Raw genomic sequence first — 19,628 nt, 5'->3', positions numbered from 1 at the left:
TGGCTACAATATGTATATAACAATTTAATTTTGTTAATTACAGAATTTACAAATGCATAACTATTGTATGCAATCTACAAATGTTAATCTTGAAAAAAGTAAGCTTCCAAGTGCCTCATAAATTTTGATTAAGGTGCATTTGCTATTGGAGGCATCTTGAAGAATCCCTATGCCTGCTCATTTGTGTGTATTATAATGACATTCCCACTCCTGCCTTTCAGGGCTTGAAATGGAAAGTTTGGAAAAAAAGATAACAAATTAGACAAAAATAATCTGTACATTACTCAGCAAAACCACTAATATCCTAAATCTGCTGCTTATTTCATGGGGCAGTCCATACAATCATATTGCACTGCTCATAGATAATTGCCATGAGCCATGACAAAGGACACCAAATGAGACTCAGAATCAGTCAGTGAACAAGATGATGTATATAATTACTAAAATGGCAAAACTGCTTAGAGGTTACTTAGATTGCATCTCTTTGTCTGTCACACATAGCATTATCTCTTGGAGAAATTCTATCCCCAACACATGACTTCTATCATAGCATGAAGGTTGCCAAGAACCTTAAGAATGTACAAGTGGCACATCACCTATCCTTGATAACTGGACAATTTTGAGAAGTATGGCATACAAAACTGGCTCAGAATTAGTTATTTTCAAAAATTCTGGGAGTGATGCATAGACGAGTAAGTCTGCTTCCTGTTAGTTGGCCAACAATGGGTTTCGTTTACACCAACTATTTCCTGTTGCTTCTAAAAATCAGTTTCTGCAGTGTAAAACATATTGTTGAAAAACACTTCAGTACAAAAGTATCAATGATAGAGAAAGGCTATAAAATGTTGCAAAAGTCAGGTAACAATGTTTTTGTTTAGAAGTTGATCATAGACACTACAGAATCTCTTTTTTTGCAATTGTGCCATGGTTTAGGATAACCGGTGATAAGTTTTGATGCTTCCTGGAAGAAAACAAAAATAGGTAAGTGGAAAAAGAGCTAACTGACACTGTAGTCATTTGCACTAATAGTACCAGCAACCACTGCAGAAAGACATGATACTAAATAGCAAATTACTCAATTCTCTATTCAGAAATGTCAATTTACACTCATATATGTGTTATTTTTGAGTCAAAGCTAGAATGGAAATGATAGCTCCCACTTTCTAAGACAATCTTCTAGTGATCAGAAACTCACTTCAGACAAGAGCATAGAAGTAGCACACCTCCCAGTAAAAAAAAAAAAACATCTTGTTCGAATCTTTCACTACAGGTATTGAGATCTCCAATGGTTAACACTGGTTATCTTCTTTTCCTTGAGAAACCACAAAAACACAACAAAACCTATATAACTCTCTCTCACCCTTGTCTCTTGTATAAATGTCATGCTTAACTATAATCATTTACAAAAGTGTGCTTGCTTATAAAATATTGACAAAGCTGGTAATGACATTAAGTGTGTGCATTAGGTATGAATTGCCTTAGCGTGTAGCCACCTGATTAATTTATAAAAAATAGTGTGCTGTATTGAAATATGTGGCAATGACAGCATTACCAAACATCACACAGCATAACCATGAAGTCTGCTTCCCACTCTACTATTTGAAAAAATAAGAGAATCGTGGGGTCAACTGGACCCGATTGAAACAAAGTTATTCAGACACATTTCAGCATCAAATTTTAGTTGTATTTTAATTGAATGAAAGGACTTTCTGTTAACAAAAGCAAGCACGTTCTGTGACGGTGCCTTTATCGCAACATGTGCGCAGTCAGTTGCACTGATTACAGTAGGAAAATAAGCAATCAATGAAAATTGCCTTTTGATCTCAATCTCCTCACCCGATTGTAAATTTTTTATCTGGGTAGCAACTAATTATACACAAGGCTTGAAGTGGAGCTCTTTGGGGTAACTATATGCATTTTATAATGCTTCACATTGAGTAAGAAGCAGATACAAAAGGCATTACTACGGCAGTTATTTGGTTCCACTTCAAGAACTAATTATCCCATAATGATGGCATGACAAGGCTCAGTGATGACTTTGAGACTCCTGACTGTTCAGCCAGTTCACACTGAAAAGTGCCCATTGTCAAATACACTGCGATTGTTAAAAGCTGTAACAGAACAGGGATCATGCGATTTCTGCAAGATTGTCTCTGTAATGTAGGCTCCAGTTCAGCACACAGCTCCAAGAGGATTGCTCTAGGAAGTCTGAATTGGTTTATAAGTCAGTCATAATCACATGTTAAAAATCATTGTGATCCCTGAACACCTGCACCTTGCATAGCCAGCCACACTGCTGTAGAGCCCCCATATAGGTTTGCCACAATCTGATCGCTTGTGCAGTAAAGTATAGCACAGAAGTATATAAGGCCTCTGCCACTGGAGACAGGCCAAGATTAGAAAACAGATGTCCCAGACCCTGTTCCTCTGGGCATCAACACAGTAGCAACTGAAAGTTGTTTGGATGTTGTATGTCAAATATAAAGAGACTTTGTAAGTACTGCAACATTAACATTTATTTGGCATTTTCTTAACTGCTCTCTCCACTTAACAGCTGTCACTTATTCCCAATCTTGTTTTTTCTGTTATTTGGCCAAATTTATATGGAGATTTGATTGTGAATATTCAAATAAGTTATTTTATTTAAACTAGGGGGCTTTGCCCCCTGCTAGCTTTGCTCACCAACTCCCGAGTTTGGTTAACCGGAAATACAATTTAAAGAGACTTGTTTATTTCATGGGAATTGTTACATATGCATTATGTTCACTTTTACTTTAAATCCTCAGCAAAAACAATATTTGAACTTTTCTTCAAGATTGCATTGAATTTTGATTCCTTGTTTGGTCTTAAATCGTGATAATGCAACGTATAACTGCCCGTGAGTGAATATCGTTTCTTTCTCTCTTATAAATAAACCTACTTTTTAGAATGTTTGTCCTTGTGATTTGTTAATTGTCATTGCAAAAGCTATTCTCACGGGAAACTGTTAATGTTTTCATACGAAAGGCATATCAAGATCTCCTTTTGTGTCTAATGTTATTCGCGGAGTACGTACTACATTACCTTTCTCGTCGCTTGTTAAATTTTTACGTTATAATTGTTCTACCAATTTTCAATACAATTAATCTTGTCCCATTGCATAGCCCATCACTCATACATAAATTATGCAATAACATCACGATACATCCTTCTTTCAACAGTAATTTGGCTGGAGGAAGAGCAGAGGGTGTTAATGATGGGGGTGTTATCTCTTTCTTTACTTCTGAGTTGTTAATTTCTTGTGGAAGTCCATTTTGCTGCATCGTTAAATCTTCTATTTCTAACAATTCTTTGATGATCGAAAGAGCCGTTTGTTCATTCGTCTTTTCGGATGACAGTCCTTTGAACACTTCCCATAATTGTAAAGCATCCGCTTAACCCTTCATAATTAAGTACACAAAGAAGTGTCTTAATTTGTCAGGCATCATTACAGAAGTGGCATCAGACATCATTTCAAGCATACAGTAGTCCGATTTACATAACCCAGCTGCTTGTGCGGCTTCCCTAAAGGTAGCGTACGTAGTTTCATCTATAGTTAGAACATCTTTATACGACGTTGCTCCTTTTGATTCACATAACAATTTTAAATGAAACTGTTCCATATCTTTTGGTGATACAATATTTAATCGAGCAACACTTTTGCAATTCATTTTTCTTAGATGCCACACTTTTTTTTGTTTCTGCCATGTGTAATGTTGAGGAATTTGCACATACGTATATGCTTTTGCATTTACGTCTGTTTTATTAAGTTCAAAATAAGCCAATAATTTGGTATTTCTATATTTCGCTACCTCTAAAGCTTCTGCTTCTACGCCCTCTTTAAATTGAATCATATTCTGACCTGGTAAATGAATCGGTAATAATTCAACAGAATGACTTTGACCATGCATTGGCAATTCCATTAAATCCCACCCACTTTCCATTGCACTGACGTGATTTGACCGAGCACCGTTTCTAGTTCTTTCAATAAAAATAAGACTTTGTGATACAACAATCTACTTATGGAAGTGGGAATATCCAGAGCTGATGTAGCCAGTCGCGTTCTTCTCAAGAATCTGCGGATTTCTGGCCATTGTGGATTGCACATCATTGTAATAAATAAATCTGGCCAATTGATAGTTTGGGATATTGCCATTGCATCATGGTATAACTTTTGCAAAGCTCTTGGACTACCTTGATATGATGAAGGTAATATTACTGCTTAACCTATTTAGAATTTTTCTGAACTATTGATATTTGAATTTTGAACGTGATCAATGAGACCTTGCATATGTTCCGCTCTAAGTTTTGCTTGATTCGATTTAATAAAGAATAGACAATTAGCTTCGACTTTTAGATACGCATTAATAATGTAATGTTGTGATAGACGTTAAGATGACAGAAGTGTGTTAAATACAATGGAAAGTATCGCTAATTTTGACCTGAAATATTGTGTGGGTGATATTCGTTTTCAGAATGCATTACTCTGTCTTTGACATCTCCGTCTTTCGAAATTATAATTGCTGACAATTCGTCACATTTTGATTTATTATAAACTAGCAAAAAAACCTGCGCTTCACAGCGGAGAAGTAGTGTGTTAAAGAAGTTATGAAAAAGAAAAGGAAACATTTTAAAAATAACATAACATGATTGTCAATGTAATTGTTTTGTGACTGTTACGAGTGTTGCTGTCATCAAGGATTTGATTATCATTATTTCTTTCAATCAGGTTCGTATTTGGAGGATGTGTTGTGTTCAAGTTACATTCCGTGTTTGTAAACCGTGGTAAAGATAACAGGTTTCATTCATCGAAGTGTTCACTACCCAAATCGGTACTCGTGAATCTAAGATGTTTAACAGGCATTCCCGGTATTAAGTTGTGGATTCTTCTTGTCCTGTGTTCTATGTAGCACCATGGTCCTCCTGGAGGAATGTTGTTTCATCTCACTGTATGCTGTACTACTGTATATAGATGAAATGACAATAAATACTCTTGAATCTTGAACTTAATAAAGTTATCCAACAACCTGTACTGCCTATGCTAAAAGGTTATTCCCCTTTAGTTACTCACTCAAACAGTTGACTAAAGTTAATTGATAATTAGACTCCAGTGGCTAAACAGAGCCTGTTCTGACTGCAGCCATCCCTGTTGAATCCAAACCTTACCACATACTGACCCTTACCATAAGAGTGAAGTAGTGACCAGAAGGTTGCTTGAAGAACACTATGCCTTGACCTAGAGGTCTGCATTCCAAGGAAATTCTACAAAACCTGACTAAATTTTTTGTGGCAATGGACTAAAATGTAAGAGCAGTGAGTAGAGGCAGGCAATTAGACTTTATTCATGTCATCAGGAACAGGTCATCACAATACAGATGAACCTCTGAGAAAACTCATGAAAAAGTAATACACTATATATACAGTACTGTAAATTATAAATTTTTATAAACTATATTAAATACTTATATACTATATTATACTGTACATTTGAGGTGGCAATAATAGGTTGGCCATTTAGCTCGGTAAAGAGGACTACTTGCATTCTGTTTTGCATGTTGTATTTACCCCATTTTCTGATACCCAATGCACACCCAACCTACAAGAAATGAACTGTTGTTGTTATTGTTCTATTATACTTTATAATTGATCATATGCATAACACCTCGGAAGGCGGATGCAGAATAGTGATTACTGGTTGGAGTACTTTTTTTTTTTCTCTCCTTCACATATGCTGTATATCGACTTACCTGAATTTAGGTGTGTACTGCTGTGCTAGAGGCCTCAGGTTTGCATTTTTCCTGTTGCATGTGTGAATAGTGCTTATTTTAAATGCTTATCTTAGTGGCACACACACCAAAACAGGCAAATATACCAATCTACTAGGGTCAATTGATTTTGTTTTTTTAAAGGTAAAGACCAGGAGGAGATATATCTGTAATGTCACACGTACCTTTTTGTAAAATGCATCTTTATTAATTTTTCATACCAATATTGTGAAAAAATAAAAAACTTTTTCTACATTACATTAAGGTTATAACTCATTACATCCCAATCAAAAATATAGGTGTTTATTTTTTATTTTTTGCTTGTCTGTAGATATGCAATTTCACTTTGTGGGAAAATGTACTTATGCATTGGTGTTAAATAGTAATATGGCTCCCGCCAGCTCTCCTGACTATTACCTGAGTCCAATTGCCATGAGTATTTTCTTTAATGATACTCTGCAATGCACGGTAGTCACAATGATTTCAGGTTCGAAACACGTACCTGTCAATTTTATAAATGTAATCCAGACCATTATTTTATATTGTGCTGTTTTAATAATCCACTTAGTCTATGTGTCAAGTAAAGATGAGAAAGCAAATGTGGTCCTGAGTGGAAAGGAAAAATTTGTGGAAGTGGAATAAAGTGGATAGCAGCAGAGGAAAATGGGACTGAATTTTGTCAGAAGCAGCGGGAAATGGGATCAAAATGGCAGTGCCGTACAGACCTCTACCCTTGACGAAAGAAAATTCCAGAAGAGATGAGGAGAAAAGCTGTTGAAACATAAAAATCAGGAAATGGTTATAAAGCCATTTCTAAGGTTCTGTGATCCACTGCACCATAGTGAGAGCCATTACCACCAAATGGAAAACATCTGGAACAATGGGGAGTCTTCCCAGGAAAAGGAAAATATTAAACTCTTTGAGCAGAAATCCATCCATACAATGAAGCAAGGTGGTGGCAACATCATGCTAATATGGTGCTTTTCAGCAGCAGGGACAGGGAATTGGGTGAAGGATAAATGCAGCCAAATGCAGAGAGGTCCTTGAAAAAAACCAGCGGAAGAGTGCATGTGACCACAGACTGGGGTGACAATTCACCTTTCAGCAGGAGAATGGTCTGAAGAATATAGCCAAGACAACACTGAATTCGCCTTGGGACAGGTCCATGACTGTCATCGAGTGGCCCAACCAAAATCCAGATTTAAATCACATAAAGCATGTGAGGAACGACCTGAAGAAGCTGTTTAAAATGCTTCAATCTAAGAAAGGATCTGCCAGGAAGAATGGGAAAAACTGCCTAAATCCAGGTGTGCAAAGTTTGTAGAGACTAACTCTACAAAGTACTGAATTATGGGTCTGAATACTTATATAAATGAGCAATTTCAGTATTTGATTGTAACAAATTTGCAAACTTTCTGTCATTATGGGTTACTGAATGCAAATCAATGAGCACAAATGGCAAATTTATTAATATAAATTATATTTACATCAATAATGTGTGAAGAAAGTGAAAGGGTCTGAATCCACTGTAAATACTGTGTTCATTCATGTTTTCTTTCTCTAATATTGTATTCTGTCTAAAAGTCTGCAGCCATTAATTGTGTAAAATATGCAAATGCACGGAATAGTAGGAGTAGCAAACACTTTTTACTTAGCAAAAACTATTACCAGTAGTAAATACTTTTCATAGCACTGTAAGTAAACAAAGTTATAACAGAGTATTATTTACTTTAGTTAGCTTATGTTACCTGCAGTGTTGACCCTGCTCAGTGAGGATTGTTCTAGCCTTGAAGGTGTGGGTGATCCCATATACTTCATCTGACGTTGATAGTCTGTTAATTGTTCTGATCTCTTCATTCCTACTGTTGGTTTAACAGATTCAAGTCTTCTTAGGAATGCCTAATGTTCAGAAGATTTAAAACATTTATTTATTACTTGTTATAAACAAACACATCTTTGAGATTTCTGTGTTTTGACAATGATAAAACATCATTGGGCATATTACAGATAAGACAACATTACACGTATAATAGAATATGCTCACCACTCTCTCATAAATTATATGTAGTGAGAAGTTAAGAAAAATGACACCTTTTCTTAGCTAACTAGAAAGATTACAATATGCAAGCCTTTGAAGCAACTCAGGCCCCATCATGCTTGAAAAAGGGGCCTGAGTTGCCTCGAAAGCTTTCATATTGTAATCTTTCGAGTTAGCCAATAAATGGTGTCATTTTTCTTAACTTCTCACTACATCCTTAATGGCTAACACGGTACAACACCCTAGTACCACATAACATATGTGTGTAATTTTAGCTATGTTCAGCACTTAAATGCCATTTACAGCACATACTGTATTGTTTAATGAAAATGAAATGAAATCTATATCAACCATGTTACTCACAATTTCTTTTCCAAGCTGCTAGCATTGTGAATGAAGCCCATGACTAGCTTTCAATTTCACAACTATTTAATTTTTTCACATTTCTTCTAATCCTCCTGAATACTGTATGTTGTTTTATTATACAATTCCTCATCTACATAAACACATTTCACATCACACATCCACAGACTTTCAAACCAGCTTATTCTAGTTTAGCATAATTGCCATAACTCAAAAGAACTACAAATGTGGTGTCAACCTGTAAGCTTAGCTTTCATTAACTAACTTTGTCACCTTATTTTTGGCAAAGTACCAACATATAGTTAGGCTTTTAGATGATAATAGTCAGTAAATGAGATTGCATTTAAAATGAAGGCAGACAGATGACTTGGACTGGATGCCAGTATAACCAGTCTCTCATTTGGAAAAATTAGAAACTCAGAGGACAGCTGGAATATACATCCCATACTGTATCTATAATGTCCATAAGTCTGTTTGTTTAAATCTAGAAATAAAAGGTTATGTAGCTGCAGTCCCACTTATTTATTAAATGATAAATTCTCCTTTGTGTCCCTTGAAACCCTTTTTTCTTAAACTGCAAAAACAGACATGACATTTTGCCTTTTTTTGTTTTTTTTTTAAATAAAAACTGCTTCACCTAAGAAGAGAACTTAATGTGGCAATATATACCAACATTTCGAAAAAACACATGACTTGAAAAATATCAAACATATCCATTAAATCATCAGAGACCACCCAAAGAATCATATTTGTTCCCCATGCGCTTCTCTGTGACGCAATCTGACTACTAAGTATGATTTTTTTTTTTGGTTGCTCTAAATACACTGTTACCTCTGTTTTTTACTTCAAGTTTGTATGTTTCGGGAAGGAGGCAGACTTTCATACACTATAATGGTGTGACTTAAGGTCAGAGCCTAAACTACAATCATGGTGAAGGGTTATTCTCAAAAACCTGTTACAATCATGACACACAGTCTCTCGATGCTTCTTGGAGGAGCTGCACCTCTGTTCAAGATTCTCTTACAAAGTTAAGGCTCAGTGTGCACCCACATACCAAGACTAAGCTATACACACAAAGCAGTTAGGGTGGCCAGTTATTGAACTACAAAAACTGGGGAGAAAGAATACTTTGTTTCAGTACTGTATATGTAACTTGCATGTACCACACATATTACATTATACAATTTATATGTAATATAACATCAGGTAGCCAGAAAAAATAACTGCTTCATCACATTACCGTATTTAAAAAATATTTCAAATGTTACAAAGTCTGTCACATGTGTAGATTCGCACTTGTCAACATACATTTGGATGGCAATTCATACAAAAAAAAAACAGTTGATTTGTTTGTACGGATGAGATAGCACAACAGAAAATGGAGCCCACTTTCACAATGTGTGTAATTAAAAGGCAGACTAAACTTACGAATAACAATAACATGGTGAAATGTTGAGGATCCAAAAAGAGGTACGTTCACTATGGATTTATGGTATTTTTCCTGTGTGTGTGGGCTAATGTACAACCTCAGTGTGTACTTTCGGTTTAAGTATTTAAAAAAAAAATTAGAGACAAAATATGTCAAAAATAAACATAAGTCAAGGGACTCTAGGTAAAAAGAAAAAGAACTCAGGTGTACACAAGTGGAGATTAATGCCACAAATATAGCAATGAAGAAATGCTACCATTCAAAAAATTTACTCAACATAAAAAGCTCAAATAACTGACATTGATCATACTTTGTATTGCTGAGACTTACGTCTTTATGTAAATACCAAAAAACTAAAAAAAACACAAATATCGATTGAGAATGGGAAAAGCCTGTCTATGTCTGAGGATATCCTAGTTCAATACACTACTCAACCCTGTGAGACCATCTTTTCCATTCAACTGTTTCTAAAATCTTCCATCTATTCATAGATATTTGACATGAATGGGAAATTGAGATCAGACAGGATTTTTTTGTTTTGCAAGGACAATTATAACAATAAATGGTATTTTTAAAATACTTGATAGTTTTATTTGCACCATTGGAGTAAACTGGGAAAACAGCAGCAATGGAGAAGATGAGTAAACACTATGGGACCGTACAAAGAATGAGAGTTGTTGCTCCCCTTCGACTTTGCAAAGTTTTAGACACTGTTGACACTATGATAAGTTTCATTAAAGCAAGTGCACACTCCAGATTATTGACAGCTTTATGTGAGAAAGCAAGTGAAGATCTCTCTTTGTTGCTTATGCTCACAGAGCTGTGATGGTCATTATGTACACACATGTTTTCAAGTCTGTTTAATTTTGGGATAAGCTGTAGAATTTCCTTTCAGACAAGAAAAATGAATTTATAGTGCTGTCTCTGCATATACATCAGTAGCGGTAGAACTTGCACTGATATTACGATACTGAAATGCTTCCAAGCAAAGGATGTTTGTAACATTATTTTACTAGCATAAAAGACCTCAGCTTGAAAAGCCATTTCTCTTGACTGCTATGCACAATAACATTAACAAATTAAGCATTAACAATGACCATGCTAAACAATTTCATATGCTTCAAAACGTTAAACACCAACATTAATCACACTTGTGACTGATAAATGGCTAATTTTTACAGAGGATGAATAAAGTAATTTATTTACTTACTGCTATACTTGAAGTTCACAATTTTCACGTTAATGTTATACTACATGTTTTTCTACTTTGCCATATTGGCATCACCTCTGTCAAAATGGCAGAGCCTACTCAAAGTGTGCGCAAGGTTTACAGGTTTTAACTAAAATGGCCTTTGTTTCAAAGGTCAGGCATTTATTCATTAAAAACAAGAGAAGCTTTATTTTGAAATGGTTATACATTTGCCTTTGTATACCACAGGAATTGAATGTTAGAGCACTTACTCTTTGAGAGTCTAATTTTTGAAATGCCCAGTCTTGTCAGCTTTCAAAAGAACAGAGGTTTCGCTTTCTAAAGTACAGTATATATAGACTTGCCTCTATATTGCACCAATTGCCTGAAAAGACAATATACTTGTCAATAAATGCACTCCAACTTGTTGTGTTTGTTGTTAACTTAATAATGTGTTTTCAAACCTGCAGTTCCCACAGAGCAGCTTGCATATTATGTTACTCTTGCTCTTGAAAGAACCACACCTGATATGCAAATAAGCTTTCTCAAAATGTTCTGTGGGCTTGAATTTATTCAAACTTGTTAAACAAACATTTCTTTCTTCTTGTGCATTAAAGAAATTTTCATGTTACAAATTCTCACAAAGCTAGTTTACACAGAGCTGCAATTAAAAAAAGTTTTGTTTTTTCTTTCTTTTATTTATAGTCATGCTGTTTATGTATTACATGGTCCTTACTAGCAGTGACTGTGAGAAAAGCTGTCAAACCTGTTATGTGACTTGTATATCTGAATGTGTTGCAATTAAAAAAAATATGCAAGCTGACAACTGAAGAAGTATAAAAAGAAAGCTTAGACTATTGAAAGGCAGACTGACTTTTTAGTGAATGAAGTCTTTTGGTCTAGCTCTTAAGCAAAAGCTGGATCTGATGGCAGGAACTCTGAGAGGAATTTTATGATGTGGTGCCAAGATGTTTTCAGGATCTCTTTCCTGCTCCGTTAGCCATAATGTTTTGATCCACTACAGTTTTAAACGTCATGTCAAAAAAGGTATAAAAGGTGAGAGAGGGGCTGAATGGAGGAGTTTATTGATTTTCTGCATTTGAGGCCTTATTCCACTAAATTCCCTTCTACATGATAAAGAGTAAAAGAATACACATTTGAACATCTTTAATTGCTACAAATTTTACAATGTATATAAGATGAAAGAATATGCATCTAAAGTGAAATACAGGCTTAGCACTTACATAAAGCAAGCTTTCCTTACATTTTCTGTTAAAAATTTCGGTAAGATCATCAAAATGAATCGATCTGGTAATGCTCGACTTACTACTCAACCTGGCCAAATCCACAAGACATTCCTGAGACTTTGTAGATCTTAAAACATTCTTAATTAGCTTTAGTTTTCTAAATGAACTAACTGCAAAAGCAGCTGTTGCTAGAATTGTTATATGCAGGCAAATACATCCTAATGTGATTCATTTTATTGATGTATATATCCACCTATCCATTATCCAACCCGCTATATCCTAACTACAGGGTCTGCTGGAGTCAATCCCAGCTAACACAGGGTGCAAGGCAGGAAACAAACTCCGGGCAGGGCGGCAGTCCACCGCAGGGCACACACACCCACCAAGCACACACTAGGGACAATTTAGTATCGCCAATGCACCTAACCTGCATGTCTTTGGACGGTGGGAGCAAACCCATGCAGACACGGGGAAAACATGCAAACTCCACACAGGGAAGTGAACCCGGGTCTCCTAACTGCGAGACCGCAGTGCTACCACTGCGACACCGTGCCGCCCTGATGTATACATCTTTGAGAAAATGTGTGTACTGATTCATTTATTCATTCATTAATCCCTTTATATTCCTGTGCTCACACACCCTGAAGTGTACATTTAAAGAGAGAGTGACAAATGTCAGAAGTCTCTGTTGCTAAGCCTTTGTTAAAAAAAAAAACTGCTATTTAAACAGTTAAATGTTAAATTAAAACATGTTCAAGTAAAAACATCATAAATTAATGCTTTCTTTTAATTCAGATTTTTTCTAGAAATACCTAATCCCTAGCATACCAGCAATATCGGCACAGTATGCATTGGCAATCAGTATCATTACCAGTCTAAAAAATCCGTATCTGTCTAGTCTATGATAATGGGGTTGCTCAACTCAAAACCGTGCATTTTGCTAATACAGACAATATCAGGATGCACAATTGAGCTAAAGCCTTAATAAAAAAAATTTGAACTGTAGAAACATCTGGCATGTTTGACCTGATGCATTTACTATGATTTTATGATTATCACACATCAAGTAATAATATATTTGTCTGGGCTATTAGAAATGTTTTTAAAAGAGCTCACAAAGGAGCACACATTAGATTACTTATGGACGGCAAATCTCTTCATTGAGAACATCGAAGAAAAACTTCCTGGCATTTCACAATCCAAACATTTAGAATAAATAATTGACTTATCTGTTGACGCTGTGACAGAATGGGGGCGCTATCGCTCCCTTGAACCCTTATCCAAGACAACAGACACCAGATAAAAGTCCAATAATCTACTTTATTTGGACAATACAGTGCACAAAGCACCCTCCTCGCCACAATACTAATAACAATAATTCCTCCACTCCCAGACTCGTTGCCGCCCTTCCACCCAGCTCAGCTCGACGTCTGGAATTTCCCATCATCCTTTTATAGTCCCTGACCCGGAAGTGTTCCCCATCCTTCAGTCCATGATTCCTTATCACTTCCGGGTCAGATAAAAGTCCTTTTCTTCACCCCGGAAGTACGTCGCTGTTACTAAGATGTACTTCTGGGTTATAGGGCACAAATGACTCTCTGGGCCTCCCTGCAGCGTCCTCTGTTGGCCCCTGTGGTATCCAGCAGGCCTGAAAAGGAAAACATCATTGTCCGTGATTCCCTGCTGGTATCCGGGGCACCTCTCCATGCTGCAGGGAGAGTTCCATCTGGTGGCCTGGGTGTATTGGCCGGAATGAAAAGCCGGCCATGGACCACAACACCCTGAGAGCTGCAAGTAGTGCCACTGGAAACATTTTGCTGTTAGTGTGGTGCAAAGTATCATGCATGTTGATCAGTGCCATCCAACTGTGTGAGCCAAGGGTTTACTGTCATAATAACCTTCAAAATGAGTGTGTTTGTCAAGGATCTCCCTACAAATTATTCATAGGCAGCAAGAGCTGTCATCTAATTAAGACACTGACCAGTGACTATTTTAAAATGAAGCATTTTATTTGCTTTTAAATAGCACCATCTGAACTTGAATGATAAATATCTACAATGTTTATAACATTGCATAATTAAATATGGTTATTCTTTTAGAAGCTGTCAGGAGTTTGAGGGAGGCTGCCTATGGGGGTTGAGTGGTAGGGCCTTTGATTTAAAAAGGTTGAGAACCCCTTGTCCAGTCCACTTTACTTTCTTTTTTACAGCTCTTTCACTGTTTGAGTGCCTTATCATCATTAGTATTCTTTCATGAAAAGGAGGACAGTACTCCACTCTTTGCACTTTGCCTATCTGGAAAGGATATGCCATGTTTATGTATGCTTTATTTTGAGGAATACATTTGATAGCTGTCATACACATGCGATCAGGGGGCAGCCAAAGGCCCAACAGAGCGCGAAAGCACACCTGAGCGGGGTTTAAGACAGCGTATTAATGCTTTTTTCTTTTCCGCATTAGGAAAAAGGAAGAACAAAAACATTACACACCTTATATTCTACACATTAAAATGCCATCCTGACACATGAAAAACTTCTGTGTTCTCATCCATCCATCCCTGATGACTTTACTTACGATCGTCCTCCAATGACATCACCTCCATCATCTTCTACTCACGTCACCCCCCTTCCCTCCGCCTACTTCAAGTCAAGATTACATAAATTGCTCCATTTGTCTTTGCTTGGTTGTCAACTGTTTACATGAACTTGACTGTGATATCAGTGCATACTGATTTGTTTATTGCGCTATGACAGTATATGGGGAAGGCTAAACAATCCTTAATCTGTCTCTCTTGCATTTATTTCTTCACATGGCAAAAAGTCTGACTTACCACATTTGAAGATCCCAATTACAAACTAATTTGTTATCCATGTTTCAGTTCTTTCAATGTTACTGGGAAGTAAAATTGTTCCCAGCATTCCTAGTAAAAATTCCTGCTACAGTATGTACTGCCTATAGGATATGCATTATATTATTGGTTATAAATATATTGCTTAAAGGCACGTCCCTTCTGTACTTTTTCAAATGTGACATTTTTACAGTCACATGGTGTTTACCCAAACGTAGCATTAACTTTTTAAAAATAAAAATTCTATATCCATTAACTCTATGCACTGTTTGCAGAAATAAATAATAAGAGTTGTACAATTTGAGTAAAAAAAAAAGCTTGCAAACAGCAATAAACAGTATTTTAATAACTAATGTTATCTTAAACAAGCTATATTTTTGACTTCATGACTTATGATAAAATATCAACAAAATAATAAAAGGCAATTCTTAAAAATTTTATTTTATTTTTAAAGTACAAACTGGGAGTATGTTCAGTTTACTTCTGACATAAGTTCACCATATTTTAGGAGTTATTTCTTCCTTTTCCTTAATTTACGAGTCTTACTGATTGAGCATTAAAAGTGCAACTTCAGTTTAAACCACTAGGTAATCATGCTACAGTAGACCAAGGCATTTGACAACACTGCCAAGTCAATCGTTGCTCTAAACAAGACATTTAATCTGCCTATGCTCTAATGATAGTTTTGTGATGTGTGTTTTTATAAAGATTTAAGGTTTGGTTTGTTTGCTATTAGCATCATAGTTGAGAATTCTATTCAAATTCACTGTATATGTTATATGTCACTTTCTAAGTGTATAATTTTTGAATTCTTCTTCTTATTCGTGTTATGGTCCAAGACAGATTCCTCCTTAGCCAGAAGCCATTGAAACAACTTTAATTTTATATGGCACCATCAACAGTATATACTTTAGATATTCCATCCATCCATTATCTACTGCTTATCCGAGGTCGACAGAGATATTACATCAATGCTTAGTTGAGCCTCCTTTTGCAAATATAACAGCCTCCAGACGCCTCCTATAGCCTTTGATGAGTGTCTGAATTCTGGATGGAGGTATTTTTGACCATTCTTCCATACAAAATCTCTCCAATTCAGTTAAATTTGATGGTTGCCGAGCATGGACGGCCTGCTTCAAATCATCCCATAGATTTTCGATGATATTCAAGTCAGGGGACCGTGATGGCCATTCCAGAACATTGCACTTCTCCCTCTGCATGAATGCCTTTGTAGATTTCGAACTGTGCTTTGGGTCATTTTCTTGTTGAAACACCCAACCCCTGCGTAACTTCAACTTTGTGACTGATGCTTGAACATTATCCTGAAGAATTTGTTGATATTGGGTTGAATACATCGACTTTAACAAGGGCCCCAGTCCCTGAACTAGCCACACAGCCCCACAGCATGATGGAACCTCCACCAAATTTGACAGTAGGTAGCAGGTGTTTTTCTTGGAATGTGGTCTTCTTCCGCCATGCAAAGTGCTTTTTGTTATGACCAAATAACTCAATCTTTGTCTCATCAATCCAAAGCACTTTGTTCAAAAATGAATTTGGCTTGTCTAAATGAGCATTTGCATACAAGTGACTCTGTTTGTGGCGTGAGTGCAGAAAGGGCTTCTTTCTCATCACACTGCCATACAGATGTTCTCTGTGCAAATTGCACTGAATTGTAGAACGATGTACAGATACACCATCTGCAGCAAGATGTTCTTGCAGGCCTTTGGAGGTGATCTATGGGTTGTCTGTAACAATTCTCACAATCCTTCACATATGCCACTCCTGTATTTTTCTTGGCCTGCCAGACCTGGGTTTAACAGCAACTGTGCCTGTGGCCTTCCATTTCCTGATTACATTCCTTACAGTTGAAACTGACAGTTTAAACCTCTGAGATAGCTTTTTGTAGCCTTCCCCTAAACCATGTTACTGAACAATCTTTCTTTTCAGATCTTTTGAGAGTTGCTTTGAGGATCCCATGCTGTTACTCTTCAGAGGAGAGTCAAAGGGAAGCACAACCAGCAATTGACTACCTTAAATACCATTTCTCATGACTGGACACACCTGTCTATGAAGTTCAAGGCTTAACAAGCTAATCCAACCAATCTGGTGTTGCAAGTAATAAGTAGTGAGCGGTTACATGCATTCAAATCAGCAAAATTATAAGGCTACCCAAATTTTAGCACAGCCAGTTTATCACAATTGATTTAATTTCATACAACTAAATAGTGCTTCACTAAAAATCTTTGTTCGGAAAACACCCCAGTACTCAGATGTTCCTAGGAAATGAAAGACATACCACTGTTATCTTTTTTTGTTTAAAGTAGAGTAAATTATGATGCAGGCTGAGAGGGGTTTCCAAACTTTTTCATATGACTGTAGATCACACTGTAGAATCCTGAGCTAAGCAGGGGGTGGGGCCCTCTGTAGGGCAAGGCCAAAAATTAAATGTCAGAAACTTGACTTAAGGTGAGAAGTGTCTGTTATTGTTGTTTGCCGGGAATTATTTTAAAACTTTGCTGTAAGTGGGGGAAAAAATATTGTCTTTAGATAAATTATGATTTGTGATCCTAATTTATTAGAAGATTTGACTCAGTTGTACGATTATGACTACTTGATTGTAGTTAGCAAAGTATATTAATTCAAGTACAACAGAGAAACTGCAATTCTGGTTTAATAGTGAGAAGTTATGCTTCCAACTCCAAATCGCTTTTCCAATCACACAGTGATCCACTCCATTTAAACGAAGTGCACTCTAATCACCACTGCAACCTGTTCAGTGTTCTTGCTTTGTCAGATAGATCACACTAATTTCATTGGCACTCACACCACCCTCACAGGGGTATTCAGACAGTATATAGCCAATATTCCGTGTTTGTCTAAGCATGAGTGATCCTCAAATTTCATAAAAATCTTTGCAGTCTTTTTTGTGTGATGCTGATACAAACACCAAAATTCAGCTTTATTTTTATAGCTATGTAACTATAAACACAATGCAAAAAATATAGTCAACAGCATAAGTATATGGAACAAAAAAATAATTTATATTAGGATTTGGGCAAAAAATAAAAGTAGTAAAAGATATAAAATAATATACATGTTGGATAATCACTTTCAGAAAGTATGTGGCACAGCTTTACTTTCAACTTCAATTTAAAGGTTGAATGATCAAAACAACATCCTGTTTCACTTTTCAATCAAAGAAAAATTTGAATTCGCCATCTATGTGAAAACAAATTAATGTGTTCATTGATACAGGAAATCTATATAACTCACAACTGCAGATTTGTGCATTTCTCTGTATTTGTTAACTATGGCTAACAAGTGCAATTAAATTTTTTGTTCACATTCAGTGCAAAATGTCAGACAAAATTGGACTTGATCATTAACTTAAATGTGTTATTCATTATTAATAATGACACCAATCCTAAAAGCAAAGCCTAAAAATCAAATATAGAGGTTAATTCTATTGAAGCTGAACATAATAATAGAGAAACAGCAACTAAAAAAGACATGAACTTTAACACTAAGACTAGTGTTAAAATAATTCTTGGCTCCTATACAACATGTCACAAGTGGTTTTGCATCAAACAGCAGCCTGTTCAGTGTCAGATGGAAATAACTAGGTAAGCAGAAGTTGAAGGAAGCACTATTGCCCAAAATAGCCTAAGCACAGAGTTGAACTGCTCCCGAAATATGATATCCTAGAATGATCTTCAAATGACATTTCCCTCTCAGGAGTAACATTTGATCACACTGTGTTCAGTGATTGTAAATGCATAACATTTCATTACTATGAAATGACACTGTGTACTTTTGTTATTAAGACAGTTTATCCTGCTTAACATACGTATGTGGCTTTTGTGAACAGTGTATGCAATTTTTCTGTCATTTTGTTGCCTCATTTCTTCCCTGGTATTGATCACAAAATGTGAATGTTATTCCAGCAGCAGCGGACAGAAGGTAGGAACCAGTCATAATTATGGTGCTAATCTATCACAACACACAATCTTTGAGTATATATGGATGAAACCCTAGAGGAAACTCAGGGAGAACACGCAGACTTCAAATAGACAGTGACTGCAGTGCAGGATTTGAACATAGAATGCTAAATCTGTAAGGCAATAATGCTAACCTTTGCAGATCTATGTCACCAAATTAGTTATAATTCATCAATATTGTCAAATCCTTGTAATCAGTAGAGCAAGTATACAGGATTACTGTTAAATATATAAAGTTTTCATAGCCAAATCACTTTAACCATCACAACTTGGAATAACTAGATTAGCAGACCTATGTAATAGGGTAACAAGAACAAAGGGGAGGTACCTAGGTGTTAACAAAACACTGTTGCCAATGACCTCCCCTGCTCAGCATTTTTCTGGTTAATGTTTTAATGTTAACAGAAAAATTAAATGCTACCAGAGGAAGTCTGGCTTTGTGGAGTCATCTGGGACTTTTGTGCTTTATGTTTCTTGGAAAATTGGATAACCTCTAAGACACCAGCTGTGGCCACTGGAGGGTGCTCTGCCACCCAACCCTGACACAGACAGATGCAGACACAAGTCAAGTCACAGAAAAGCACTTTTATCTCACTCCCCTCAACTTTGTTGTTCTGCCTCCACTCCTCTGGCTCTGTGAGTGAAGTGAGGTGGCTCCTTTTAAGCTGGTCCTGGGAGTGTTCCAGGTGGCTCATTAATTAGACATCGAATCACTGCCACGTATGGTAAAAGTC

At 36.3% G+C, this 19,628-nt stretch overlaps 1 protein-coding gene across 2 annotated transcripts in view; it reads right to left on the bottom strand.

Moving 5' to 3' along the window:
• cfap97 (cilia and flagella associated protein 97) overlaps positions 1 to 19,628 on the bottom strand; it is a 73,502-nt gene that overhangs the window by 2,013 nt on the left and 51,861 nt on the right. For both annotated transcript variants that reach the window (XM_039751002.1, XM_039751001.1), the window contains exon 4: positions 7,532 to 7,682. In XM_039751002.1, the coding sequence (XP_039606936.1) occupies positions 7,532 to 7,682 (151 nt within the window). The remainder of the gene's footprint in view (positions 1 to 7,531; positions 7,683 to 19,628) is intronic.

This window comes from Polypterus senegalus, chromosome 4, assembly GCF_016835505.1.
Source record: "Polypterus senegalus isolate Bchr_013 chromosome 4, ASM1683550v1, whole genome shotgun sequence".
NCBI classification, from domain to species: Eukaryota; Metazoa; Chordata; class Cladistia; order Polypteriformes; family Polypteridae; genus Polypterus; species Polypterus senegalus.
This window is presented reverse-complemented; position numbering and strand designations above follow the sequence as displayed.